Source organism: Hyaena hyaena, unplaced genomic scaffold (genome assembly GCF_003009895.1).
Source record: "Hyaena hyaena isolate Hyena2069 unplaced genomic scaffold, ASM300989v1 scaffold_193, whole genome shotgun sequence".
NCBI lineage: Eukaryota > Metazoa > Chordata > Mammalia > Carnivora > Hyaenidae > Hyaena > Hyaena hyaena.
In genome coordinates, this window is record NW_024080823.1 from 1,873,250 (window position 1) to 1,889,637 (window position 16,388).

Below are 16,388 nucleotides of genomic sequence, written 5' to 3' on the forward strand. Positions count from 1 at the left end.
TGACGGCCATGTGGCACCTGATACTGGGAAGGGATTTCACATAAACCCAGTTATAGAGAGTCGTAGACCGAGCACTGGAGAGAGGCCAGTGCTCTGTGTGGCCACAGAGACCTACGTGGTATCTGGGCGCAGGGCTTCTGTACCCAGGGGGTCGATGCATTGTTTACCACATAAATGTGTTTCGTCTCTGGTGTCAGGAGCTATCTGCAGGGAGAAGGCACACGCATGCGCTCTATACGATGCACATGCATGGAGGGCCTGTTCATACAGACCCCACCAAAGGCACTGACTTCCTAATCTTGGATCAGGTCCACACTAATGACTCGATTTTAATGTCTGCACATCTCCAGAAGCCTCATGTCCAAACACGGTCACATTCTGAGTTCCTGAGGTCCCAATCCAGGCTGATCTCTGAGACTTAGAAGGATTCTTTTTTAAGACAGAGAAAGAGGCTACAGTCTTCTGTTGTTTTCCTGCTTTCCAATTATAAAAAGCGAAAGTGTGTGTTATGGAAATTTTGGAAAATAGAGAATAATAGAGCCATGAAAAAGTTCACCAATATCTCCCCGCCTTAGGTGACTTTTGACAGGTTCTTCTACGATGTAGACACACACATGCATGCACACACAGTACAGAATTATGCCGTATACAATTTGCAGCCCTTTTTTTTCCTTCCCAGGGTCTCAGGAGCATTTCTCAAGACCTTAAAAACTCTTATGAACAAGGTTTGAATGACGATCGGATATTTCACCATATTGATGTCCCAAGATTCATGGTGCCCTCTCCTGATCCATATTTACATTGTTTCCAATGTAACAATATTATAGGTGACTCTGGGGACAGCTTCTCTGAAATACATCTTTGTCTAGTGTCTAGCACTGGCCAGATTTCAGCATGTCTTCTATCTAAAGCTCTCTGCCTCCCCCAGGAAAACGGACTGGACTATGAAGCCTGCCTCGTTGCTCAGTGTGACGCGCTGGTCGACGCTTTAACTCGGCAGAAAGCCAAGCTGCTCACCAAGGTCACCAAAGAGAGAGAGCACAAACTGAAGGTACGTACCTGGGTGACGACACCCTCCTTCCCCATCACAGCCTCCACACCACGAGTGGACTGGAGCACACAGCAGGCACTGGGTCAATATTAGGTGAGTGAGAGAATGAATGAATGAATGAATGAGTAAATGAATGAGGCAAGGAAGGGATGAGCAAGGTGCCCCTGGGCCTGCTCACACTCATGTGACTTTCCCCAAAGCCATGGTCACCACCCACACTCTCCCTACAAAGCTGCAGTCAGGTGCGCTGAATCCCGCTGTTCTCTGGTCAGAAGTTCCCTCTTCCATCTTCTCTGAAGTCCTGTTTTCTGTCTAAGGGACTCCAGCTGTTCTCAGCTTGCAGAATAGTGACTAGTGACGGTAGTGAGGCTATGCTCTGCTCAGGTCACCAGCTCTGTCCCCTTCTTCAAACCCTCTCTAATATCTCACACACTCAATAATCAGCCATAATAACACAACCAATATCCACCATGGGAAGGGGAGGGTGTACCCTCATAAGACATTGTGCTCCTGGTCCGGACAGGTGCCATGAACACTATGCATTGACAGAGGACTGCTTCGTTGCCCTGGGGGCTAGACCGATTTTATAGAGATTTCCCAACTGAATTAGGAAATAGGACTTTCTTTTCTTTTAAAAATTTTTTTTAACGTTTACTTATTTTTGAGACAGAGCACGAGCTGGGGAGGGGCAGAGAGAGAGGGAGACACAGAATCTGAAACAGGCTCCAGGTACAGAGCCTAATACGGGGCTCATATCCACAGACCGCGAGATCATGACCTGAGCCGAAGTCAGATGCTCAACCAACTGAGCCACCCAGGCGCCCCAGAAAATATGACTTTCAAGGAAAGGAGGAATGTGTGTTGGGGGTAGTCCCACCAACAAGGAGAAAACAAGAGGTTGTCGCTGGTCACATAGAGAGTTTCAGGCGGTGCACTTTCTCTCCTGCCCAAGGATCAGGAAGAGAGCTGGTTCTGTTGGGCGGTGGGTCCATTTATTCCCCAAGAGAGAAGGCACATGGAGCTCGGGAGCAGATCAGCCAGAGGAGAGGGTGCAAGGTGGTGCAGACCAGTGCTGCCTCTTCTAGGGCTTTCTCTGTGCTAATTCTCCAACTCCCACTACAGCCTGGCTGCACCTCCTCTGATGAGATGGTTACTAGGGGTTCTTTTCATCACAGATGGTTTGGGACCAGATCAATCACTGCACACTAAAGCTGCGCCAGTCAACAGGGCTGATGGAGTACTGCCTAGAGGTGATCAAGGAGAACGACCCCGCTGGGTTCCTACAGGTGAGCCTGCGCGCTTGAGGGACCCAGGCAGGCTTGGCTTCCTGCCTCCAAATCCACCACCACTTCCCAAACTATCCAGAGTTTTAGGACGGTCTCTACCAGTGGCTTGGAACTGAGTGGATTCCCCTTTGCTCAGAGATTCCAGAAGACCCAGGTTCTCGTCTCCTCGGATGCTCACTAGCTGTGACCCTGATTCCGTGTCCTCATTAAAAGAGGAGGTCAAATGTCATAACACCTAGGGCCAAAATGGCATGCGTTTATGCTTTGACTTCCAGAGACTCCCCTCCCCCCCACCCCCACTCAGCATGTTCTCCACAAATGGGAAAGGACAGTCTTTGCCAAACAAGCTAGAGGCTTGGAGGAAGTGAGTTAGCAGAACCCACATGGCCCATTACCTCAATGTGTGGAGTCCTGCAGGCCTGCACAGATGGCCACTGCCTACAGAGGCCATGCAGCCTTACCAAAGGCATCCCTCCAACAGTCAGGCTGACTCAGGGCCATGAGCATCTCTAGAGAACACGGCAGTGACGGATGATGGGGCTCGGGCCTCCATCTATGGGGAAAATGACGATCCCTTTGACTAGTGCCCAAGAAGAGTTCACAGGATGACTCAACAAGGGACATGTGCAAGTGTCTGGATGGGCAGGACTTTCCAGCGGAAGAGAGCAGAGCTGGGAGTGCAATAGAGGGAGAGTTTGTAGCAACTTGGGGGGAGGGGAGGACACACCGTGGGGAGCAAGCTTCAAAATTCCGGGGATACAGGAAGCGCTCTCTTCAGACCCTGGGATGAACGGCTAGTGGGTTTCACTTTGCAAAGTACTAGATCTCACAAAAGCAGTATAAGGAAGAATGTTTTTGCATATTTGAAAAAGTACCATTTGCTTCACAGAACGGTTTGGCCTGATATATTTATATTTGTTAATGTTGATTTATCTTGAGAGAGAGAGAGCAGGGGAGGGGCAGGGAGCCAGGAAGAGAGAGAGAATCCCAAGCAGGCTCTGCACTGTCACGCCAGACTCGATCCTACCAACCCTGAGATCATGACCTGAGATGAAACCAAGTCAGACGCTCAACTGACTGAGCCACTCAGGCGCCCCACCTGATATCTTTAAATAGCAGGTTCTTCTTTACATTTAAATTATGGCCCTTTTAAAATATGATTTAAACAATACAGTTCATTTTTATTTGCACAGTGTCGCACTGGCAGGGATCATATATTCCCTGCCATGGCCTGAGAGCATATGGCTAACACAGCCCCCTCCTGTCCCCAAGCCACAGACACCAAGCCCCTCCTCCTAACCCGCCACGTGCTGCCTGATTTTCCCTTTGCACATTGAAACCCTAAACTCTGTGCTCCCCTTTAAGATCTCGGATGCTCTGATCAAGCGTGTCCAGGTGTCTCAGGAGCAGTGGGTCAAAGGCGCCCTGGAGCCGAAAGTATCTGCGGAGTTTGACCTGACCTTGGACAGCGAGCCGCTGCTGCAAGCCATCCACCAGCTGGACTTCATCCAGATGAAATGTAGGGGTGAGCCGTGGTTGGCCCAGTTCTGTCTGTGCCTCTTTTGGAAGAGGCATCTGCTCTGGGGTGGGCAGCTTAGTGTCACCGGAAGACGGGTGACACACAGAGTGAGGTGGAGTGGGAGGGGAAGGCTGCGCAGGTCACAGACCTGGGTTCAAGTCCCAGTTCAGCCACCCACTAGCTGGGTGACCTAGGGTGGGTAGGCACTGTTCTTGGTGCAGGACACAGCTTTGAACAAGCCAAAGAACTCGCTCACAAGACTGAGCTGATATTCTAAGGAAATAGACAGTACACAAATATATTGTATAATGTCCAAAAGAGGCTTTTTGGGGAAGGGGCATATTTTGAGGGGAGAGGGGGGGAGAGAGATGCAATACAGGGGAAGAACATTCCAGATGGCAGAGGGGTGGCAAATGCAAGGGCCCTGGGGCAGGAATCCATTTTCTGGCTTCCAAGAAGAGCAAGAAGGTCAGAGGTGAGAGCAGGATGAACAAGGCGGAGGAGGCTAGGAAGCGAGCTCAGAGAGCCACGGCGACCCAGGCTAAGGGTGAGGTAAAGTTGCATGACTTGTACCAGGTTACAAAATTAGCAAGTGGTGGCCCAAATCAGAGTCCTGATCTAAAGCCTGCCTCTCCAGAGGTGCCAAGAGCACATTCAGGGGAGGCAAGAAAGCTGTTTTGTTTTTTAAAACCAAAATATCAAAGGATGGAGTGCTACATCGGCCGAATCTGTGAGCGCAGGAAATCCTTACCCGCAAAATGTGTGGCCATTTTTATACTGAAGATGGAGCGGGTCTTGCACATCTGTGGCTCACTCCCACACTCAGTTTGCAGCTCAGCCGAGGTTTGGAAATGCCACCTGCCCCGGGGTGTGAATGAAACGTGGTGCTGAGGTGCAGAAGGAAACTGGCAGAGTGTGGAGAGGTGGAAGAGGTTTGGACCCATTCCAGACACCTCTCGGGGCAGGATTTGCTGAGGGTGTGGGAGAGCCTAGGGATAGAGGGGGACCCCTACGTGCTTGTAAGCCTAGGTCCGGGGAGTCAGCCATGCTCAGCCAGCCCTGAGACCAAGTCTGTAATTAAGACAGGGCTGCACCCAGCTAAACCATCGGGCAAAACCCGGGAGACGTCCCTAATAATGGGTGCCAAACGGAAATCTTGAATTTTTACAAATCTGATGTTGCAGTTTTCCCTTTAAAAACTATCAGTGTGGACTGTATTTATTTCTAAAATCTCTTGAGCTGGAACAAGGCCAAACTGTAAAGACCTTCTCTGGATATTGCTGTGATAGAACTTACCATGATACACTTGATTCAAATCCCTGATTCCAAAGGTTGATGGCTGGAGACTCTGATTGCCTCTCCTTCCTGGATCTGGTTCCCTGGGTCTCTAAAGGGCTTCCAGCCAAAGGTTTAAATGTGTCCTTGAATTCTGCGTGCCCCGCACCCCACCAGCACCTTCCCAGCCTAGCGTCAGCTGCGCGCCGGCCCGCAGTGGCTTGGAGGCTTGTGCAAGCCGGCTCTACCAGGATCCCTCATGGGCTCCTCATGGGTCTGAGACTCAAAACTAGGGATTCCCAATGGGCAAGTGGGACTCTTCCTTAGGGCATGGGTTATGCCTCCCCCACCCCCACCCCAGATTCCAGGACACACTGGAGGTGCACGGTCACCTGAGCTCTAGCTGCCCCTTACCCTGCCCCCCTCGCCCCCCCACCCCCAGCCTTGAGACTGAGATCCTGGGGCTGAGGTGTGCCTGCTAGAGGCTGGGAGTGGCCGCAGGGTGGAGCCACTGTTTCTCCTGGAGGCCGGAAGGGCCCTGGGATCAGGGACAAGATTGCACTCAGGGGTCCTGTGCGCTGTGCAGGGTCCATGCGCTGAAGCGCGTTCCCTGTCCCTGTCACAGTGCCGCCTGGCCCTCTGCTGCAGCTGGAGAAGTGCTGCACCCACAACAACAGTGTCACGCTGGCCTGGAGGATGCCGCCCTTCACCCACAGCCCTGTGGACGGCTACATCCTGGAGCTGGATGATGGCGACGGGGGCCAGTTCCGGGTGAGGCCCTGCTGCTGGTTTGGGGGTTCCTAAGGCTGGGACCTCTGGACTGCCCTTAGCATCATTGCTGCCCCTAGTGGGCGCTGGCCCAGCCACAGAGGCCTGGTGGGTCTGGACCCTTGGGAAATGGGGCTTCTCTACTGGGGGCGGGGTCTGGGCAGCCGGGGCAGGCAGAGGTGGCAGCCACAGAGAAAATCTAGGATAGCTTTCCTGTGGAGACTGACACCGACCTGAGGCTGAGGAAGAGCTGGGAAAAGGGACCGCCTGCATTGACCTACTTCCCACTTCACCCCACCCGTGCAGTCCTAGCTATTCTTCAGCACCTTCCCAGATATCCCCGCTCACACAGGCCCCCACTCCCTCAATGCGCTATCCTTCCTTGCCCTTCCTGGGTCACTGACTGTTCTACCAGGCAAGGTGCTCTGCATGTGAGGACAGACACTTGGTAAATGATCGTGGGGTTGAGATGACCTTCTACATTCATGTTTCCAGGGACGAAATGTCGTGGGGACAATAGAGGCTCCAAGTGAGCCAGAAAATGGTGTTCTACACCCCCATCTGCTAGAGACCCCAACTCAGACGCCCTAAAGAACTCTACCTTGAGATTTCACACAGCAACGTTCAGGTCACTGTCAAGTTGCTTTGTTGACCAGGGTCTTCTTAGAGCTCCTCCTTTTCCATTCCCGAGGATGCTACGTAAAGATGCTTTGTTTTTTTTGTTTTAAATGTTTTATTTATTTCTAGGAGAGAGAGAGAGACAGCGTGAGCAGGGGAGGGTCAGAGAGAGAGGGAGTCACAGACTGAAACAGGCTCCAGGCTCCGAGCTGGCAGTCAGCGCAGAGCCCGACGCGGGGCCCGAACCCACGAATCGCGAGATCATGACCTAAGCGAAAGTCGGACGCTTAACCGACTAAGCCACCCAGGCGCCCCTACGTAAAGATGCTTTGAAACAAACCACTGCAACCCTTACAATTCTGACATCCCTTCTCCCAGGGAGCTGCACCACTTAACAAATCTTGCCAAAGATCAATATTCCTTTTGTCCTCTCTCAAAGGGATTTATGCATACGTCATTTCATTTTTTGTTCAAAACCCATCCTACAAGAATGTAAAAGCTGGGGAAATAATGGCAGCCTTGGGAATTATTGGGGCCTGTGTGAATATATGGGCAATTGAGGGAAGAGAGGAGTTGAGGTCGGATTAGCCAGGAATGGCAGATCCTTCACTGGGTTCAGAACCTCAGTCGTTCTGGCTGTGTGGAGAAGCTCAGATTGGGAAGAACTTCTGGGCTGGAAACCAGGAAAAGAGCCTCTGCTTCCGAAATGGGAAGGGAAGACTGTTTCAGGATGTTAAAAGCAGCAGCCACAGAGCTCAAATACAGATGGCCTCTTCCCTCTGAGGCATAACCACCAGCAAAAGCTGGATACAAGGGCTAGAATTTATGAGGAACCACATGCTAAAGTGGGAAGAATGTCGGTTTTCAATGCAGGCAGGCCTGGATTTGAACCCTGGCTTCCAAATCTGTTCATTCTGCTCTCGGGCAGGTTTCCAACCTTCTCTGAGTCTCATTTTGTATGAAATATAACAACGACAACAACAGCAAATCAATAACAACGCCCAAGGGTTATGTGAGGATCAAAATGCCCTATACAACGCCTCACACCCAATTATTATTAACGACTTGGAATAACAAATGAAGAGGGAAGCCCCTGAAAACCAGATAGGAAGGGTGTTTTAGACAAAGTTGAAATAGTGACAGAGGAGGGAGTGCAAAGCTATACATTTGAGGGAGTAAATAGGACAAAGGTAAGTTTGAAGTGAATGGGGAGCAAAGCAAATCCCTATGAAAGGACCTTTGGGGTCCCATGCAGAAACGTCTCACCTCTCAGGAAGCCATGAGAAAAGCAGTTCTGGGGGCAGGGAGGCCAACAAGTGGAAGATGCCAACCTCAGGCGTGGCAGAAGGCGAGGAGAGGGTGGTCCCAGCCCAAACCCACTTGAACCCACCTGTCCTTGGTCACAGCCTTCCTCTGTCCCCTTTTTCCCACCATGTGTGATGACCCTTCTTTAAAAAAAAAAAGCTTATTCTGAGAGAGAGAGAAAATGCAGGTCAGGGAGAGGCAGAGAGAAAGGGAGAGAGAGAGAATCTAAGCAGGCTCCTCACTGTCAGTGCAGGCTTCAACACAGGGCTCGAACCCACGAACTGTGAGATGGTTACCTGAGCTGAAGTTGGACACTTAATCGACGGAGCCACGCAGGCACCTCTGCAATGACACTTCCTTTAATAATATTGGTTATTTTGTTTACCTAGTTGCTTAGTGCTTGTTTCCTAGCTTAAGTTCCCACTGATAACTAACAATCTATTGCTCCGACCAAGAGGCAAGTGGGGGTTTCTGCACCTCCACCGCCCAGGAGGACCGGGTGTCCCTGGGCTGCAGGGTCCTATCTGACGGGCTGGCCTCAGACGCAGGACATTCTCAGGGAGCAGCCTAGCTGGCCGCACCCCTGCCATCCCTCCCCGCCTCCCTAGGACCCCGTCACACCTCACCTCCTCACGGGTGGAGGGGCCGGCCGGCCAGGAGTAGGCGTTTGTGCCCAACCTGGACAAGGTCTGTGACCCTGCCTCCATTCCTCCAAATTTCCCTTCTTCAAGAACTCTCCGGAGGCACTAGCACTTTGAAGGTCAACATGATGCTGAGAGAGCAATTTTCCAAATAACAGAGGCACCTCCTGAGCAGTCTTGGCTGTCTTTTAGGAAGTGTATGTGGGCAAGGAGACTCTGTGCACCATCGATGGTCTTCATTTCAACAGTACCTACAATGCCAGAGTCAAGGCTTTCAACTCCTCTGGCGTCGGGCCTTATAGTAAAACTGTCGTCCTGCAGACATCTGACGGTGAGCACTGGGGTCCTGGGGGAGGACCAGATTCAGGCACTGTGGATGAGCTTCTAAAGGAGGGCGGGGGCTGGGGGGCCTATCAGCTGCGCAGGACAGGGGAGTGAAGCGATGGAGGAAATTCGGCAGCGGTGAAATATACGTCTCCTCCCAACTCTGACCCTGCCCTTCTCACCACGGCCCCTTGCCTGCTTCTCCCTACTTATGAGCCACCAAAATAGAGCCATTTCTTCACCCCATTGACTGGAGTGGGAAAGGAGGCGAGGATTTGAGAGGCTCAAGGAGACCCAGGGGCTGTGAATGGGTAGGACAGACCTGCAGAAAAGGTCACTGGTCCCTGGGTTGGACCTTCCCCCCAGTGGGAAACTATCTCTCGAACGTCTAGCAGAAGAGCCCAGATCTGATGGTTTACACACCCAGCTGCATCCTTCCAGGCTTCAGGCAATAAGAGCACATCAGCATCAGTGGGACGTTGGTCGTCTGTGTCCTTGGCAGGAAGTGATGATGTAAATAAATAATACATTGCAACAAGAGCCTGCTGGGCTAACCCGGGCATCCCAGGATGGTGTCAATCCTGGTTATGGTCATCGAGTATCCCAGTACATCCTCTGGTCGCCGTGAGGAAGACGTGACATGCCTGGCTCGTCTCCCCGGGACAGAGTGGAGAAAAGGCAGGAGCAGATGCTGTTGTCAAGGGCACAGGTGGGGACGCTTTTCTGAAGATCACTAGCTTTGTGCCCTTAGGCGCCCGCTGTCCTACAGAGCAGTGATTCTTGCCCTGAGCACGGTGGTCACAATTTTAGAGTAAGGACCTCACTGCCCGCAGCCCGAGGATATCGGACACCAGAAGAAGGTGTAGCTCAGTGCTGTGAAACAGGAGGCTGAAGCTTGGTGACTCTGGTTATATCACTCCACCACTCCGTGCCTCAGATCCCACAGCCACGAAGTGGGGCAGGGATTACCTACTTCCTCTTTAACATACATCGGTGTATGAAGCATAATGGGAAAGTGTTCGAAACCAAGACTCCATAGAAGGCATTTAGATTTGGGGCTCTGAGGCTCAAGGGTCTGTGCTCCTTGGCAAGGTTGGGTTCATGGGATTGAGAACTTGGATGAACAGAGATCGGGGAGTGTGTGTGTGTGTGTGTGTGTGTGTGTACGCGCGCGCATGCATGTATGTACCTATGCACCTGTGTGTGCCTGTGAATCACACAAAGAAGAACATTTGATGCTGGAGGCCAACTTGCTGATAGATGTGAGTGAGTGAGTCTGTCTCTGAGCCTGGGTCAGAGACTGCTTGCGAATCCCATCGCTGACTCTGCTTCCTTCCTTTCCAGTGGCCTGGTTCACATTTGACCCCAACTCTGGGCACCGGGACATCATCTTATCCAACGACAACCAGACGGCCACCTGCAGCAGCTATGACGACCGGGTGGTGCTGGGCACGGCTGCGTTCTCCAAGGGCGTGCACTATTGGGAGCTGCATGTGGACCGGTATGACAACCACCCAGACCCCGCCTTCGGGGTGGCCAGGGCCAGCGTGGTCAAGGACATGATGCTGGGCAAGGACGACAAGGCCTGGGCCATGTACGTGGACAACAATCGCAGCTGGTTCATGCACTGCAACTCCCACACCAACAGGTGCGCCGCGTCGGGGGGGGGGGGGCGAGTGAGGGTCCTATGGGGACAGCATCCCTCCTGCTATTCCCAAGTCCAGACCTCAGGAAGGTGGGGGAGGCGTTTCAGCCACGCGGGTGTCCGATTTCCAAGTAGGAGCGAGCGTGTGCCTGCAGCCCAAGGAAGAGCTTGCAACGGAGACTCAAGTGGCCCCAGGGCATGTGGCTTTACAGGCGACCCCGCAAGCCCCGCGACCAGGCTCATTGGCTGCCGTTCTCTTCCCACTTCTGTTCCACTTCCCTTTACACACTGACAGCCCTGGGGCACAGCTGGTGTCCTTGTGGCTATGACCAAGTCTCTACAGAGGAAGTGGGTACCATTGCCCTGGCAGTGACCCCTCCCACTGCCCAGACTCGGGTGGGCTCTGACCCCTGGCAGTGCCCCCCAAAAGGGCAGACCTGGAAGTGGCAGGCACTGTTGGGGCGCTCACTGTGGGGACTCAGTCGAGACCACTGCTTTACTCTGAGGCTGGCCCTGGAAGTGGTGTGACCAGGGTGGACACAGGAAGATGGGCCCTTTGGGGAGATGTCACTGATACATGGGCTCCTTCAGGGACCTGTGGGCACCTTGGTGTCTCTTCTCAGAGAAGGCAGCGGGGCGCCCACCCCCCATCATAGCTCAGTGTTTGCTTTCTCCTCCCCCAGGGGCTCCATGTTCACACCCGGCCTGTGTGTCCGGGGTGGGGGTGGGGATGGAAAATCTTTTAAGGCCAGCACTGGCCAACGAGCCCAGAAATAAAGAACAGTAGTCACCCAGAGCTGCCCTCTCACCGTGCGATCTTCCCGGCCTGCTCAGGGCTGTCTCCCTAGGAGGAGAGGCAAGGAGCTTCGAGGAGCCAACCTCACTGGGCCCAGTCCCGGGCCATGTCAGTGAGCCTGGAGGTTCTCAGTGTTCTGGCCCCAGCAGACTGGGCCTCTCCCACCTGCCGTTTCTCTGGCAGTGACCTCTATCTCTAGATGCTTGGGGGAGGGTAGCACCTCTGCCCCTCTGGCCCCTCTGCCTGGGTCCTGCACGCTGCCAGGTGCAGTCTGCTGACCAGGACCCGGACCCACTCCCGGCCGCTGTTCACAAACCACAGAGGAGTGGAGTCCAGACCTACCAGCTCCATCTCTACCTGCTTAAACCAAATGGTGCCCAGATATACCGCTGATAGGAGTAATAACAGAGCATTTATTGAGTTTACTTTGTCCCTTAGTCTTCTGAAAAGCACTATTGTGATTAGCATTTAACCGATTTTACCAAAGGCTTAGGTTAAATAAGTGTCCCAAGACACAGGGCTGCTTAGCGGCGCTGTCAGGACTAAACGCAGGGTCCTGCTTCCGGTTCTGTGTATGGGGCGGGGAAACCTGGGTAGGGGTTGCAGTGGGGAGCCCTTGAACCTGGGACAGCCTGCGCTTGGATGGGAATCACGTGTTTGCGCCTCACGCCGGTCTCTACCGCCACCTGGCGGTCAGTGTCTGAATAGCACCAAGACCCCGATTATAGCTCCCTTTTTCCACCTGCAGGATTCTGTCCTGGGGTCCTAACACTGACCCCCTCCCCTCGACCCACCCTTCCCCTCCCACCCTGGGGAAACTTGACCGGGGAAGTGCCTTTCCCATCAGCACACTGAGCTTTCCTCACGACTTTCCCTTGCTCTCTGCCAGGCCCTCAGCCTCCAGCTGATCAGCACCTGCCCCATCAGGAAAGGATAAAAATGGTTTTCTCATCAGAGTGGAGCAGCTGGGGTGGAGGATGAGACCTCAGCCCTCAGCTAAGGGAAGGGAGTCTGATGGACCCTCTTCATCCACGGAGAGCAGGCAGATCATCAAGAGAGTGCATCTGAAGAGATGCTTCTCATGGGCAGATAGGAACTCCCACCACTGCCAAATGTGGGATCACAGACATTTATCAAGAGCTTCACAATTTAGTCTCAAGGCTCCACTGCTGGCACCCATGGGATGGCAACTCAGACAGGGGATTTGATTCCAGATTCAGCATCTATCGCCTGCCACGCATGGCTGTTCAAGAGTCCCTGGGATGTTTCTGAGATGAGCTGAAGGCGAGTGGGCCTTGAAATCTCCAAAGGTCTGGCTCTCTGCCTCTTTGTGGATCTCAACATTCTCACCGGTTAAACCTATAAAGGGTGCCACGTTTGTTCTTTTTCTTGGGGGGTAAAGGAGCCTTCCCTGCCCAGACTCCAAGCTCCAGGTTTTCTTTCTTTCTTTCTTTTTAAAAAAATGTTTATTTATTATTGAGACAGAGAGAAACATAGCATGAGTGGGGGAGGGTCAGAGAGAGAGGGAGACACAGAATCTGAAGCAGGCTCCAGACTTCGAGCTGTCAGCATAGAGCCCAACGCAGCGCTCGAACCCACAAACTGTGAGATCATGACCTGAGCCGAAGTCAGATGCTCAACCAATTGAGCCATTAAAGCACCCCAAGTTACAGGTTTCCCTGGGTGCCCAGGTCTCAGGGACTGCCAGGAAAGAAGGGACTGAATGAGCTGATCCCTCCAGGGTAAGGAAGCTTACTTGAAGGGTAAGGTCTTCCTGTGTGGCCCTGAACTGGCGAGTATGCTTCAAGAAAAGCCTCCTAGCCTACAAGAATAACTCCCCGCACTCCCATGAGGGCTGTGTGTTGTAGGTGAGGATATTCCTAGCATCTTCTGAGCCACCACCTACCTCCCAGGCAAGATGCGTTGATGCGGTTTCCTGGTGCTTTTCTTCCCAGGACGGAAGGTGGTGTGTGCAAGGGGGCCACTGTCGGCGTGCTCCTGGACCTGAATAAGCACACTCTGACCTTCTTCATCAATGGGCAGCAGCAGGGCCCCACAGCCTTCAGCCATGTGGACGGGGTCTTCATGCCAGCCCTCAGCCTCAACCGTAACGTGCAGGTACCGCGTGCCCTTCCAGACGGGAGCCCAGCTGGCTGTTTCTCTCGGGTGCCGGGGCCTCCAAAGTGCACTGGGACAGTGTGGGCTATAAAGAAGCCGACTGCTGCCCACCCAGGCAGGGAGCTGCTGCCAGTTCACTGTGGGCATTCCCCGGAGACGGTCCTCTCTGGCCTGACCAATCCATACTTATTCGTTTGAGATAAGCAGAGGCTCTAAGCTGGCAACTTGGCGGAGAGGGGGGAGGAAGGGAATGGAGTGGGCAAGCAGGTGGGGGTTCCATTTTCTGGGAAGAGTGCAATGGAGGCGTTCGTTAACCAATCGGGAGGAAGTCAGTGTCCCCTGTCCAGCTTGAGCCGATGGTCAGGTGGGTGTGCACTGGGGCCTTTCAGGTGTGGCTTCCCCCCGAGAGAAGCACAGGAGGGCTGGGGGAGACCCGTACTAGGGGCTGTGACCAGGACTTCCACCCCCCTCTCACTCCCTCTGCCTCCTCTGGCTCTCACATGAAGCAGGCAGGAACGTTGTCCTTTTAGATCTCAGGGTTGGGGTCAATCGTGGGGGACTGCTGAGGGCTCAGGAGGCCCCCCAAGGGGACAGAGACAAAATAGGAGCTCAGTGAGCGGGTGAGGGTGGGAGAGAAATGTGGGTACAGCACCCTTAGCTTCTAGCAGAGCCTCCTCCCTCTGGGAGTCCTGGTTGTGAATACTGACAGGTCTACATCAATCACCAATTGATTGATTCACGAAAGGGCTTTGAGGCAGCCTGGAATACAACAGATGTAGGAAAGGAACCAGGGCCACTGGGAGAAAGCAGAAACCTATGCAACGGTGAGAACCGTACACCTGCTGCCGTGGAGCATCAGCCCTCGCTGGGCTCCTAGGACAAGGTGGGAAACCCAAGCACAGGCCCGTTCCTCGGGGTGAACTCGAGGACGTTACATTAGTGATGCGACAATAAACAGCATGCCTCCCAGTACAGAGGAGCCCTCAGGCTGCTGCCTGCGGCGACCCCAGCAAACGGGGGGGCCTTGCCTGTGGCTGCTGTGCTGTCTGAGCACTCGGGGTTCTCGCGGTGGCCACCCCCAGCCTCACTGACCAGGTCTTCTTTTCCAGGTCACCCTGCACACAGGATTGGAAGTCCCGACAAACCTGGGACGGCCAAAGCTGTCGGGCAACTAGCCTCCCGGCCCCAGCTGTTCACTGGTGTCTGGGGAAAAGGCCCACCATCCCTCGCTGAGGTCGAAGGACCCATGAGGGCAGGACGATCGCGTTGAGGGCACAGCCCAGCAGCCGCCGGGTATCATAGAGACGTGTTTTCTCTGGGGGATGAGAATAGGTCTGCAGGCCATGCTTATTGAGGCAGCTGGTTAACAGGTGGACACTGGCCGGTGGTGAAGCTGGGTGTGTGTTTCTCTCTCATCCCTCCTGGACATAAATGCTCACAGAGAAGGAACCTTTCTCAAAGGAGGGAGAAAGCATCCGGGGTTTACGATTATGTTTCCTGCCATCTGTTTTCAAAGCTTATCTTTTTTTGCTGACAGTGTAGGCGTGGGGGGCTCAAGAGGAGGGCCGCCTCTGAGACTGGCACCCTGAGAGCAGAAAGCAGGAAGGCACTTCCGGAATCCCACGCCCCGAGTACTGACCCTTTGCTGGGATACCTCTCGGTCCCGAGGCTGCAGGTTCTCATCTGCGCCAGGAAAGGTTCTCTGTTTTCTTTTTTGGTCCTGGAGTCTCCGTTTCGTTATGCCCTTGCGGACCTAATCCAAGGTCAATAGAAAGGGGCGTTAATCTTGACCTTCACCATTCCAACTGAAGTGTTGAGAACCTTTGAAATAGTTTCCTTTGGTCCTTCATGAATCATCTCTCTCTCTCTCCCTCTCTCTGTCTCACGCACACACGCACGCACGCACACATGCACATGATAGTCTGCTAAAATGCACACACGGTTCTTAGTTCTTGAACACAAAGGAAAACACTGGAATTGGAGTGGCCGTGTGAAGCATCTCCGCCGGCTGGCGGCTTTCTTCTGGAACTGCCTCTCTGAGTTGCTGTCTTCCAAGTTTTGGTACTCCCAGGCTCACAGCATGGAAGATGGGGGGCCCTGGGGAAGCCTCTTAGAGTCAGCCTACCTTCGCTTCCAGGCCTATCCTACTGTCGCGGTAAAAGCAGGAGGGGCCCCTTCACCCGCTGGAGGGGGATGGGCAGGTCCTCTGACAAAGGCAGGAAATAGCAATATCAGCGCATTCCTTGCGCCCCCACCTCCCAGGGTGAGCCTGGCCGGGCTGAGTGCCAGAGACCCAGGCCGCCCTTCCGAGCTGGGGTGCCCTAACGGACCCAGGAGGTCCTCATGAAGGCATCTGCATCTCTCAGAAACAGAGCTCGCTTTGTGGGGGGTGGGGGGAGGCGGTCTGAGCCCGCAGGAGCCCGCTGCGGGCTGCCCCCGTTCTCTTCCTCGGTGTCACCTGCCACCTCCGTTTCCATCTGGTAGCGAAACTCCCTCCTTTTTAAAAAGAATATATTTTATCCAGCATTTTATTTTTGAGGTCGAGGCGTACCTTGTCCATTTGCTGGATTGGATTTTTGTAAAACTGAGCCGTAAACCGGCAGCAACTGTGCTTCCTCGGTTCTACCTGCTTGTGTAGACACTGCCCTTGTTTTCTGAGCAGCCAAGGCCAATGCTGTGTAGACCCTGCGCGCCCCCCAGCAGCAGATCCAACAATCCTACCTCAGAGCCCGGCCGCCCGCACCCTCGGCCGCCGAGGCTGCCTTGTCCCCGGCGCGTGGGCGGGCGTGGCCGGCGGGGCCAGCCGTCTGCCACCTTCAGGAGCTGCTCGGTGCTCTTTCGGCTTCGGCGCTCAGGTCCTGGCAGCCACCTGCGCGGGGAGCCGAGGTCTTGCCTCTTGGTTCTCCGCCAGCCGTGCGGTTTCTCGGGCCCCCGGAGGTCCTCCTCGTCCTGTGCCGGACCTCCCCCAGACCCCGCAGGACGCAGGACCTCCCCCAGACCCCGCAGGACGCAGGACCTCCGCCAGACCCCGCAGGACGCAGG

The 16,388-nt window shown here is 54.0% G+C and overlaps 1 protein-coding gene across 2 annotated transcripts in view; it reads left to right on the forward strand.

Annotated features, from left to right (window-relative positions):
* TRIM67 (tripartite motif containing 67) overlaps nt 1-14,521 on the forward strand; it is a 50,269-nt gene extending 35,748 nt beyond the window's left edge. For both annotated transcript variants that reach the window (XM_039241255.1, XM_039241256.1), the window contains 8 exons: nt 929-1,051; nt 2,227-2,337; nt 3,703-3,862; nt 5,757-5,902; nt 8,656-8,794; nt 10,132-10,435; nt 13,184-13,346; nt 14,456-14,521. In XM_039241255.1, coding sequence (XP_039097186.1) covers nt 929-1,051; nt 2,227-2,337; nt 3,703-3,862; nt 5,757-5,902; nt 8,656-8,794; nt 10,132-10,435; nt 13,184-13,346; nt 14,456-14,521 — 1,212 coding nt within the window. The remainder of the gene's footprint in view (nt 1-928; nt 1,052-2,226; nt 2,338-3,702; nt 3,863-5,756; nt 5,903-8,655; nt 8,795-10,131; nt 10,436-13,183; nt 13,347-14,455) is intronic.
* The last annotated feature ends 1,867 nt before the right edge of the window (nt 14,522-16,388 follow it).